The sequence below is a fragment of the Hemiscyllium ocellatum genome, chromosome 20 (genome assembly GCF_020745735.1).
Source record: "Hemiscyllium ocellatum isolate sHemOce1 chromosome 20, sHemOce1.pat.X.cur, whole genome shotgun sequence".
NCBI classification, from domain to species: Eukaryota; Metazoa; Chordata; class Chondrichthyes; order Orectolobiformes; family Hemiscylliidae; genus Hemiscyllium; species Hemiscyllium ocellatum.
In genome coordinates, this window is record NC_083420.1 from 4,561,276 (window position 1) to 4,574,489 (window position 13,214).

A 13,214-nucleotide genomic window follows, 5' to 3' on the forward strand; every position below is an offset into this window, starting at 1 on the left:
TTAGACTTTTAATTCCATACATTTACTGAATTCAAATTCCATCAGATGGTCTGGTAGGATTTGAACCCATACCTCCAGAATATTACCCTGGGTCTCAGGATGACTACTCCAATGACATTACCACTACACCATTATTGGTGTTGCTACATAGCTGCACCGCACCAGAGGGCAAAGTTTAACAGGACGAGGTTTAATTTTTATGAAGGAAATACGGAGAATGTTTTGTTCTCTCTGAGAGCCATTATTCTGTGCAATTCCCTTCCCTGGAAAGTATTTAAGTTTGAGTTAAATAGATTTTTGACAGACAAGGGAGTAAAGGACAAAATAACTTCACAGAGGCCAGTATCCCATCACTAAGTCCCCCCCTTATTTACACACGGAGAGCCCCTGACACGGATCCAGCTCCCTCAGAGCAAACAGGACCTCTGACATTCCTGGTTATATCTGTCAGCCAGGGCTCCCTGATTGGGGCTGTTAACCTGATCCAATCAGGGAACTCAGATTCTATGAGGTCCATCAATCTGACTGACTGCGTTCCAATCCGTACAAAAGTCAGAGGTAAACATGGAAATGAAGCCACAATCAGATCAGCCACGACCTTCCTCGATGGTGGAGCAGGCTTGAGGGGCTGAATGGCCTACTCCTGCTCTTTAGGTCTATGTCACTATGTCTGCAGATTCTCTTCTCCTGCTGAAAGATATACAGCTGCTGACAAGTCAAAGTAAGCATTTAATTAGCAATTGTAAATCATCAGCTTAAAAAGGAAAAAAAAACAAATCTATTCAATTTGCTTCAAAACATCAGGAGTTATCTCCTCCGGGATGGAGGCCGGAATCCTTAGTGGGATCACCCTGTACCCGTCTTGGGGGATCAAGCTACATAAGAGTTAAATGAGCTGGAGCTTTCCTCAGGGAGATGTTTTGTACAAATGCACACCCTCCTTTAATTTCCTACCAACTCCAAGTTAAAACAGTTTCAGTCAATGGTACAATCATACTTGACTTCATTCAAAGAGGAGGAAAGAACAAGGAAGAGTGCAGACAGTTCTCATTTTCATTTGAGGTTTGGTTGACATCGGAGGAATGTGATATTAATGTGAGCTGCTAAAACTGAAATAATGAGCTTCCAGGATTAAGATTCACTTAATATCCACCAGTTGAGAACCTAGTCACTTGGAAGTAAAGAACTTCAGTATTGATGAAAAAGGACACAGTTTGTCCAAGTTTTCGTCTTGCACTCATCAGAATAATTCACAAGAATACCCAACATGAAGGGAAAACATCATTGAGACTATATAAAGAGAAGTACACTGATTGGTTTGACAATTAGTCTATGACTGGCAGCTGACTGTAAGCTATTGTTAATGGATGTATTCTCCATGGCAAAACTTCCACCAGAGACTACCCGCCAATCCATCAGCGCTCTCCTCTCGTACACGATAAACACAGTTTTCTCTCTTTTGTTACTTTCAGGTTCGGGACTTTATATATTGATGGTTAGTCCCTGTAACGCAGATATGGAGAGGAGTGCGGTTTGGTTTACGGGCATTCTCTCAGTCAGCACTCTCCATCACTTCTGAGGAGGCAATGTTTCAAAGAACATTGAGTAGCTGTACGGACTCTGGACTCAAGAATTGGGGGTGGAAATCTCGTCAGAGGTGTAGGAGGATATTTAGGAGAACGTAAGGAACATTTTGATTTGTAAGAGGATGCAGGCTATACAACTGAAGGTCCTCCACAAGGGCTCATTTGGTACTGAAGCGACTAGCAAAATTTAAGACAGGAGCGTCCCCAGTGTAAACTGGATGTTGGCACTCTTACTCATGGTCATGCTACAAGCTTCATCGGTATTGGGACGGCATAGCGAGTGTTTTGGAAAGTGTCTTGGCAACTGAGATTAAGGTGGATCCAATCTCCCTCCTTTTGGGTTTGCCAAATGTCCCTTCTTGAGTCATGCATGAGAAGAAACTGTTTAATATTCTTTCATTCTGCGTGAGAAAGAACATTCTAATGAGCTGGGTGTAGGAGGACCTTCCAGTTATGGAGCACATCCCCCTGGACTTCCTTAGGAGTATGGTGCACCAGAAAATGGAACTTTTTTTATAGAATGTGGCGGCCCTTTCTGAATTATATAGACGTAGACTTGTCAGCTAGATTAATCAGGGCCTTGGTGTAGTCACGAGGGCTGTGCCTGGCAGTCCGGGGACCACTGGGCGGGGGAAGAATCCTGAACAAATATGGGTTTGCCAACTAATGCTCCCAGTGGTGGGGAGCTTTGGTGGGATTGCGCTGAGTGCAGTAACTTAACTGAATGTAATTTAATTTACCTTTTTTTAAACTTGGGTTTCTTTTTAGTTATTTATTGAATTGTAGTTTTTGTAGATTTTTTCTCCTCTCAGTGGTTTGTGGTGAAAACTTTACTTACTATTATTGTCATTCGATTAAAAGGTTGTTATACTGTTTTGTAGTGATTTTGTAACTTTGTAAAAAATTTAAAATCTTTTTTCTCAATAAAAGTATTTTTTTTTAGAATAACTGCAGTTTCCCCTGTACTTTGACATCTTTCGCCAATTTTCCTGATGATACACGATCAAAAAGGTTTGACAAAATGTGGCTTTTTGATCCAGCAAAGCCCAGTCTGTGATTCTTTATTGAGCTAACATGGTTTTGTTCCGTTTAGTCTTATTTCTCCTCACAGAATCCCTATAGTGTGGAAACAGGCCCTTAGGCCCAACAAGTCCACACTGGCCCTCCGAAGAGTATCCCACCCAGACCCATTTCCCCTACCTTATTACTCTACATTTCCCCCTGACTAATGCACCTAACCTACACATCCCAGAACACTATGGGGCAATTTAGCATGGCTAATTCACCTAACCTACACAACTTTGGATTGTGGGAGGAAACCGGAGCACCCAGAGGAAACCCACGCAGACACGGGGAGAACGTGCAAGCTCCACACAGACAGTCGCCAGAGGGAAACGTAGAGTAATTGGGGAGGGGGATAGGTCTGGGTGGGTTACTCTTTGGAGGGTCGGTGTAGATTTGTTGGGCCGAAGAGCCTGTTTCCACACTGGAGGGATTCTGTGATGGATTCTAAAGGTGCAAGAATGGTTGGATCTTTCTGCAGTTCTTATTTTTGGGGTATATCCTGGTGAAGAAAGGACAGGCAGGTCAGGGACAGACACTGACAGAAGTAAAGCTTAAGGATCATGTCTATCCAGAGGACAAGGAAGGCTGATAGAATTGTCAATTTTTATTTACAATTGGCAGCTCAAATACTCCGTGCCAGATCCTGAAGTAAAAATCATAAATTTCTCACATGGAGTCAGTTTGATGACCACTGAACTTATAGCCCACAGGGGCCACACACATGTTCTTCAGTATCCCACATATTGATGCCCCAAATATTCCTCACCTTGTATCGTTCCAGACCCTGGGGCCATATTCCCAGAGGGCAGATTATCAGATGTCATCTCCTCAACCAGGGCTTCCTCCATTGGGAGAAGTGGAAAGAGGCAAGGTCACCGTAGGGTTACCCAGACCATTATCCAGAGAGATAAATGACTGGCGAAAGCTTAAATCTGAGGCTTAATCATACCTCAACCAAGGGAAAGGTTAAGGCATGGTGAACTCAGCTGGTGTAGGAACTGAATCCACACTGTTGGCATCACAAACCAGCCATCCAGCCAACTGAACTAACCAACCTTCTGTTGGGGACAGGTCTGTCACTGTATAACACTGTGGTAAAGCACTGGTATCAATCGCTATTGTGAAAAATTACAGAATCTTGTCACCGTACTTTATAGCCTACATACAATGGACTGGAGTATTGTACCCCACATCAACAACTCAGGGCACACATGGCTACAGGGAAATTGATCACAGCAACTCTCACCTCACTGCTCCTAGCTCTCAATTCTTGTGCAGTTGGAGGAAAATATAAACTATCTCGAACGCAAAACACAGATTACTGAAGGAAATATTTCTAGAAACTGCAAAGATAGATTTACCTGGAATTGAGACCAATTTCTGGAGCTCCTGCTTCAGATCCATTATATCTTTACAAAGTTGAATGTCATCCATCCTGCAATTCAATGTGACATAGATTATTACAGGTTCAGGAGAGAGAAATTCAGCATGCCAAGAAAAATATTTTACTCCATTTATTTCAGTTTCAAGTTTTGAAGCTTGTTATTTTCATGCAGGGAGCAGGTTCCTTAGGGAAGGAGCAGGTTAATGAAGCCAATTGTATCATTTATGTTCTAGAATCTCGGAATAACCAAAGGAAAGGACGATAGGCTATTTACCAAACAGGGCTTCGGCCTCGCTGTCTCAACGCAAAACAATGTGGGTTCAATCATTCCAATCATCCCCGAGATTGGACAACAAACCAAAGCTGACACCTCAGTGCAGTGCCGAGGCAGCGCCATGCTGTCGGAGGGTCAGTGCTGAGGGAATGCCGCACTGTCGGCAGGTCAGTGCTGAGGGAACATTGCGGTGTCTTGGATATTAAAAGTTCTTTAAATAAATAGCAAGGGTGATCTCTCATTGTGCTGGGGAAACCTTATTACTTATTTAAATGGTTAGGAACATGGGATATCACAGCAATTACAGAAACATGGCTCAGGGATGGGCAGGACTGGCAGTTTAATGTTCCAGGATACAAATGCTACAGGAAGGATAGAAAGGGAGGGAAGAGAGGTGGGGGAGTGGTGTTTTTGATAAGGGGTAGCATTACAGTTGTACTGAGGGAGGATATTCCTGGAAATACATCCAGGGAAGTTATTTGGGTGGAACTGAGAAATAAGAAAGGGATTATTGGGATTGTATTATAGACCCCCTAATAGTTAGAGGGAAATTGAGAAACAAATTTGTACGGATATCTCAGTTATCTGTAAGAATAATAGGGTGGTTATGGTAGGGGATTTTAACTTTCCAAACATAGATTGGGACTGCCATAGTGTTAAGGGTTTAGATGGAGAGAAATTTAAGTGTGTGCAGGAAAATTTTCTGACTCAATATGTGGATGTACCTACTAGAGAAGGTGCAAAACTTGACCTACTCTTGGGAAATAAGGCAGGGCAGGTGACTGAGGTGTCAGTGGGGGAGCATTTTGGGGCCAGTGACCGTAATTCTATTAGTTTTAAAATAGTGATGGAAAAAGATAGACTAGATCTAAAAGTTGAAGTTCTAAATTGGAGGAAGGCTAATTTGATGGTAATAGGCAAGAACGATGAAAAGTGGAATGGGGGCAAATGTTTGCAGGTAAAGGGACGGCTGGGAAATGGGAAGCCTTCAGAAATGGGATAACAAGAGTCCAGAGAAAGTGCAGTCCTGATAGGGTGAAAGGAAAAACTGGTAGGTACAGGGAATGCTAGATGACTAAAGAAATTCAGGGTTTGATCAAGAAAAAGAAAGAAGCATATCTAATGTATAGACAGGATAGATCGAGTGAATCCTTAGAAGAGTATAAAGGAAGTAGGAGTATATTTAAGAGGGAAATCAGGAGGGCAAAAGGGGGACATGAGATAGCTTTGGCAAATAGAATTAAGGAGATTCCAAAGGGTTTTTACAAATACAATTAAGGACAAAAGGGTAACTAGGGAGAGAATAGGGCCCTTCAAAGATCAGCAAGGCCACCTTTGTGTGGAGCCACAGACAATGGGGGAGATACCAAATGAGTATTTTGCATCAGTATTTACCGCAGAAAAGGATATGGAAGATATAGACTGTAGGGAAATAGATGGTGACATCTTGCAAAATTTCCATATTACAGAGAAGGAAGTGCTGGATGTCTTGAAACACATAAAAGTGGATAAATCCCTAGGACCTGACCAGGTGTACCCGAGAACTCTGTGGGAAGCGATTGCTGGGCCTCTTGCCGAGGTATTTGTATCATCGATAGTCACAGGTGAGGTGCCGGAAGACTGGAGGCTGGCAAACATGGTGCCACTGTTTAAGAAAGATGGTAAGTACAAGCCAGGGAACTATAGACCAGTGAGCCTGACCTCGGTGGTGGGCAAGTTGTTGGAGGGAATCCTGAGGGACAGGATGTATATGTATTTGGAAAAGCAAGGACTGGCATTGTTTGTGGGAAATCATGTCTCACAAACTTGTTTGAGTTTTTTAAGAAGTAACAAAGAAGTTTGATGAGGGCAGAGCAGTAGATGTGATCTATGTGGACTTCAGTAAGATGTTCAACAAGGTTCCCCATGGGAGACTGATTAGCAAGGTTAGATCTCACGGAATACAGGGAGAACTAGCCATTTGGATACAGAACTGGCTCAAAGGTAGAAGACAGAGGGTGGTGGTGGAGGGTTGTTTTTCAGACTGGAGGCCTGTGACCAGTGGAGTGCCACATGGATCGGTGCTGGATCCACTGCTTTTCGACATTTATATAATGATTTTATAAATTATTCCAATGTGAGCATAAGAGGTATAGTTGGCAAGTTTGCAGATGACACCAAACTTGGAGGTGTACTGGACAACAAAGAAGGTTACCTCAGATTACAATGGGATCTTGATCAAAGAAGAACAAAGAACAAAGAAGAAGAATTACAGCCCAGGAACAGGCCCTTCGGCCCTCCAAGCCTGAGCTGATCCACATGTACTGTCTAAACCTGTTGGTCAATTCCTAAGCCTCTGTATCCCTCTGCTCCCCACCTACTCATGCATCTGTCCAAACGCACCTTAAGTGAATCTACCGTGCCTGCCTCTACCACCTCTGCTGGCAATGTGTTCCAAACGCCCACCACCCTCTGTGTGAAGTACTTGCTGCGTAAAACCCCCTTAAACTTTCCACCTCTCACCTTGAAAGCGTGACCTCTCGTTATCGAATCCTTCACCCTGGGTAAAAGCTTGTCTCTATCCACCCTGTCTATACCCTTCATGATTTTGTAAATCTCAATTAGGTCCCCCCTCAATCTCCTTTTTTCTAATGAAAACAATCCTAACCTACTCAACCTCTCTTCATAGCTAGCACCTTCCATACCAGGCAACATCCTCGTAAACCTTCTCTGCACCCTATCAAAAGCATCCACATCCTTTTGGGTAATGTGGCAACCAGAACTGTACGCAATATTCTAAATGCGGCTGAACCAATGTCTTGTACAATTTTGACATGACTTGCCAACTCTTATACTCAATACCACGTCCTATGAAGGCAAGCATACTATATGCCTTCTTGACCACTCTATTCACCTGTGCAACAACCTTCAGGGTACAATGGACCGGCGCTCCCAGATTTCTCTGCTCATCAACTTTTCCCAAGGATCTTCCATTCAATGTACAATTCGCCCTAGAATTAGACTTACCTAAATGCATCACCTCATATTTTTCTGGATTGAACTCCAATTGCCACTTTCCCGCCCAACTCTCCAGTCTATGTACATCCTCCTGTATTCTCTGACAATCCCTTATGCTTTCTGTCATTCCACCAATCTTTGTGTCATCTGCAAACTTGCTGATCATACCAATAGTGCCCTCGGATGGGCCAGTGGGCTGAGAGGTGGCAGATAGAGTTTAATTTAGATAAATGTGAGATGCTGCATTTTGGGAAAGCAAATCTTAGGAGGAATTATACACTTAATGATAAGGTCCTAGGGAGTGTTGTTGGACAAAGGGACCATGGAGTGCAGGTTCATAGCTCCTTGAAAGTGGAGTCGCAGGTAGATAGGATAGTGAAGACGACGCTTGGTATGCTTTCCTTTATTGACCAGAGTATTGAGTACAGGAGTTGGGAGGTGATGTTGCGGCTATACAGGGTATTGATTAGGCCACTGTTGGAATATTGCATGCAGTTCTGGTCTCCTTCTGTCCGAAGGATTTTGTGAGACTTGAAAGGGTTCAGAAAAGATTGACAAAGATGTTGCCAGGGTTGGGAGATTTGAGCTATAGGGAGAGGTTGAACAGGCTAGGGCTGTTTTCACTGGAGTATCGGAGGCTGAGGGATGACCTTATAGAGGTTTATAAAATTATGAGAGGCGTGGATAGGATAAACAGACAAAGTCTTTTACCTGCGGTGGGGGAGTCCAGAACTAGAGGGCATAGGTTTAGGGTGAGAAGGGAAAGATATAAAAGAGACATTGGAGCAACTTTTTCACACAGAGGGTGGTACGTGTATGGAACGAGCTGCCAGAGGAAGTGGTGGAGGCTGGTACAATCGCAACATTTAAGAGGCATCTGGATAGGTATATGAATAGGAAGGGTTTGGAGGGATATGGGCCAGGTGCTGGAAGGTGGGATTGGATTTGGTTGGGATATCTGGTCAGAATGGATGAGTTGGACCGAAGGGTCTGTTTCTGTGCTGTACATCTCTATGACTCTATAACACCAATAGAATGAGATGAGTGGACCTCCCTAACTTCAAATACTGTTGATCTTGCTTTGTGCATCTCTTGCTCAGCCATAACTTGTATGTCCCGCTCTGTCTAATAATCCTGGCACCTATGTGTCCTTGTTTACTGTCTGTACTGCTTGCAAAACAAAAGTTTCCACTGTACGTAGATACAATTGACAATAAATCAAAGCAAATAATGGTCTCACTTCATCGGATCTTCGAGTGTGGTACTTTACTGTGGAGAAACTGTCAAAGCTGGTTCCTACATTGTAACTCCTTCAGAAGGACTTCATTGACTGTAAAGCCCTTTGGGGATTTCCTGACATTGTGAAAAGTGCCATACAAAAGTAGCCTCTATGTAAAAATACCAAAACTCATGAAATGCCAGGGAACATTAAAATCAGTTTGAAATAATCTTGATTTCTGATTGTGTTTCTGATGAACCCAAAATGACAGTCATTAACTTCCGTTTAATTGGAGGTACTGTCCCTACTCCTGGACTAAGAATCCCCGGTTCAAGTCCCACCTGCTCCCGAGGTGTGTAATAACATCACTGAAGATGTTAATTAGAAAAAAAAACAGGTTGAACTCGTTATGTCTAACTTCAGTGATAATCACATCCCGGATTCCTGACTACTTCAAATCCTCAGTCGCTGCGGTTTTATTAACATTTCTCACTGCCTATCGCCACAACAAACTTTACCTTTTTGTTTCACAGGAGAAACGGTTTTGTCCTCTGGGGTTTGTCAGTTGAGGTGACTGACAATATCTCTCTGTATCCTGCTGATCCAAGAGTGTGTGCATCTCTCAGTGATGCCCTGAGTTAGGGAGTTGGCTTTTTACCCTTTGAGAGAATTGTTTTCATTCCACCTCCAGGACTGGGACAGAAATATCTTAAAGCTCACTGGTTAGTTACAATTTCACAACAAGTAGCACTATCATTAAATAAGCACCTGGACCTCTCTCTCCCCGCCACTGTGTCTCTCTCTCTCTCTGTCCCATTCACCCCAAGCTATAAAAAGCCAGTCTGTCATATTAGTTAGTTAAGATGTGGAGGTGTCAGTGTTGGACTGGGGTGGATGAACTCAAAGTCACAATGCACCAGGTTATAGTCCCAACAGGTTTATTTGAAATCACAAGTTTTCAGAGCGCTGCTCCTTCATCAGCCTGGTGTCGAGTGACCTCTGATCCTGCGCATTATCGAGTCAGCTATCCCACACCAGAAAAATAAAAATCAGAATTTCCCAGCTCAGATTTCCAACAACAATCCCTGCATTTACATAGCACTTTTAACGTGCTACAAGGCATTTCATAAGAACAGTTACTTTTTTTTAAGATATGGCACTTTGGTTTCTGATTTCATTAGTGGTGGAAGTAGCTGCCAGAATTAAAACTGTGGAATCTCCAAAATCATTTTAGGTGGTTCTGCTGTGGGTCTGAAGGCGACAAAGGGACAGTGTTCTGAAAGCTTGTGATTTCAGATAAAGCTGTTGTACTATAACTTGGTGTCGCATGACTCCTGATTTAATTAGTTATCAAAACACGTTAGTCAGGACGTGTTATCCCCACTGCCCTCAGATGCTGCAGCGCCAGTTCATTAGCTGTGATGACGCACTTGCCTCTGCTCTTCTGACAACATTCCAATAAAAATTTATGATGCATCCAACTCAATTTTATCTCATCCATAAAGAGAATACATTATTAGCTCCTCAGATGGCTTCATTGGTGAAGGGAGCACAGGGACCCAGATGTCGAATGCTCCCAGTGACAGTCAAGTATTACTGAATCAGAGGTCAAGTTAGTAATCTAGGTACAATGACTGCTGTTCCTCAGCAAAAGATGTAGACTTTAGCACAAAGACGTCTCAGTCTCCCTGGATCAGGATCTGAATTTCCAATGAGAACAGTAACTTGACGTCATTGCTGATGAGTGAGCATGAACTCAGACTGAGTTACTACACTCCTGATCATCATTAACTGTAATCTGGGAGCTTCCTCCAACACTACGGGGCAAGAGACAACAAAAACAGATACTTTCAAAACCAGATTCAGCAACTGGCAAGAGACATCTGCCAATTGATGGCCTGTCTAAGGTTTCAATTAATTTCAATTTCAGACAATGCTCTCCCTTCAACTGCACAACCGAACCTTACCCCTTTCCCGATTTGTGACAGGAACATAAACTGGCCATTCAGCCCATTGATCCTGTACTTCCTGTCGACAAGATGATGACTGATCGGTCTTGTGACTCAGCCCACTCACTATTACCCTCTCGACACTACCATTGAATATTGAAATCCAACTCTTAGAACACAGCCTACTGATATGGCAGCTAGCAGATACAGAGACCTGCCGATATGGGAGATAACAGATACAGCGACCTACCATTATGGCAGATAGCAATTACAGTAACCTGCCGATATGGCAGATAGCAGATACAGCGACCTGCTGATATGGCAGATAGCAGATACGACAGACTGCCAACATTGCAGATAGCAGATACAGCGACCTGCCGTTATGGCAGATAGCAAATACAGCAACCTTCTGATGTTGCAGATGTAATCCATCACAAAACAAATGATCATTATGGACTATATATGATTGAAGTATAAATTGAAATACAGAATGCAACAATAACAATATCCCTGTGTGGAGACTGAGTATTACCTTTTATGAGAAACATTTCCTGCTTGATTCTGATGATCTGTGGAAAATGATGGAGGTGTTAAAATGTCAGCACAGGAGCTACGTAAGACTTCCTTCCCAAATATCTTGACTCAAGGCCCTGTATTCTGAAACTTATAGATACAGGAACTGGCTACCGTTACAATTCTATTAATTAACGTGACTTCATTTCTCTCAAATACAACACACCTCTGCCCAGGCAATAGCAGCTCAGCTACGTTAATCTGTAACTATGATGTGGAGAAGCTGATGTTGGACTGGGATGGACAAAGTTAAAAATCACACAACACCAAGTTATAGGCAAACAGGTTTATTTGGAAGCACTAGAGCACTGCTCCTTCATAAGGTGGTTGTGGAGCAGGGCCATAAGACACAGAATCTATAGCAAAAGATTGTAGTGTCATGCGACTAAAATGATATATTGAACAAACCTGAATTGCTGTTCAGTCTTTCATCCTTCGAATGGGTTGCAGGTTTTGGTTTATTAATATGCAAATCCCAGAACTTCTTTTGGAATACAGACAGACTCTAACCTCACACCTTTAATACATTGTCTGAGCTGAAATGTCACCTTTTTTTTATAAAACCTTAAGTTATCTTAAGAATGCAACTTAGAAGAAGTTCTGGGGTTTGCATACTAATGAACTGAAAATTGTAATCCATTCTAAAAGATGAAAGACTAAACAACAATCTAGGTTTGTTCAATATATCATCTCAGCTGCCTGACACAATGAGCTTTTGCTTTGAATTCTGTGTCTTATGATCCTGCCCCACTAGCTACCTGATGAAGGAGCAGCGCTCCAAAAGCTATTACTTCCAAATAAACCTGTTGGACTATAACCTGATGTTGTGTTTTTTTAAAAACTTAATCTGAAACTGGTTACTCAGCAGCTTACAAAACTGATTCAATATAAACACCTTGTTCTGCAAAGTCAGCCAGTCTTACAGATTCTGGTCTGGTAAGAAGTAGGACCATATGGGTATTGCAAGGCTACCTGGTCCCAGTGACTCAGAACTCCCCACATCAACCAGCTCCAGTTACTCATCACAATCACTCAACCTTACCTCACCCTGTCGGGGGGACAGGAGAGTCTAACCAGCCCTTCCCTCTATTCCCATGGGTCAGATCAGTCCCACAACAAAACACTCTCCTCACCACAATGCTCAGTATCCAGTTGCTGTCTGCTCCGTTTGGCAGATCAAGTCACTCCTTTCTATCGATCCAACACCACCGACACAGAAAATGGATTCTCTTCTCAGTGCGGTGGGAGTTCCTGTGGAAGATCATCCCCATCTCAGTTAAAACCCAATTTGATCGAAGGCCAGGAGGTCACGTGGGAAGCCCCTCTACCTCCAGAAGCACTGGGTTCAAGCCCTCCTCCAGGATCTGATGGTCAAGGAAGGTGCAGCCACACAAAAGCTCTTTAAAGTCCTTCCAGTGTGCCACAGTATAGCATGGCATAGTCTGGCATCCCAATAGCCTCTGGCTTCAGGCCAGTGACCTGGGCCAGGAACTGTGAACCGTGGACTGGACGGGAACAGGCACCTCACCTGCTTCGTGCATGCCCAGACCCAAGAAGCCGCTCAATTAGCAAACCAGATTCCCATTCAATACTCACTTTTTGATTTTGCACTCACAGGATGTCGGCATTGCTGGCTGAGCCAGCATTTATTGCCCATTACCCTCGAGAAGGTGGGGGGATGGGGATGAGCTGCTTTCTTGAACCACTGCAGTCCGAATATTATAGGTTAACCCACAATGCCATTAGGAAGGGAAGTCCAGAATCTTGATCCAGTGACAGTAAAGGAACGGCGATATATTTCCAAGTCAGGAATCTGCAGGGGGTGGTGCTCCCTTGTATCTGCTGTCCTGGTCTATCTAAATGGAAATGGTCATGGGTTTGGAAGGTGCTCTCTGAGGATCTTTGGTTAATTTTTGCAGTACATCTTTAAAATAGTATGCACTGCTGCTACTGAGCTTTGGTGGGGAAGGAGTGGGTGTTTGTGGATGCAGTGCCAATCAAGCGGCTGCTTTGTCCTGGATGGTGTCAAGCTTTTTGAGTGTTGTTGGAGCTGTCCCCATCCAGGTAAGTGGGGAGTATTTCATCACACTCCTGCCTTGTGCCATGTAGATAGTGGACAGGCTTTGGGGAGTCAAGTAGTGAGTTATTTACCACAGTATTCCCAGCC

At 43.3% G+C, this 13,214-nt stretch overlaps 1 protein-coding gene across 1 annotated transcript in view; it reads right to left on the reverse strand.

Annotated features, from left to right (window-relative positions):
* LOC132825320 (bMERB domain-containing protein 1-like) overlaps nucleotides 1–13,214 on the reverse strand; it is a 107,941-nt gene that overhangs the window by 16,506 nt on the left and 78,221 nt on the right. Inside the window, exon 3 of the mRNA XM_060840440.1 lies at nucleotides 4,013–4,086. Coding sequence (XP_060696423.1) covers nucleotides 4,013–4,086 — 74 coding nt within the window. The remainder of the gene's footprint in view (nucleotides 1–4,012; nucleotides 4,087–13,214) is intronic.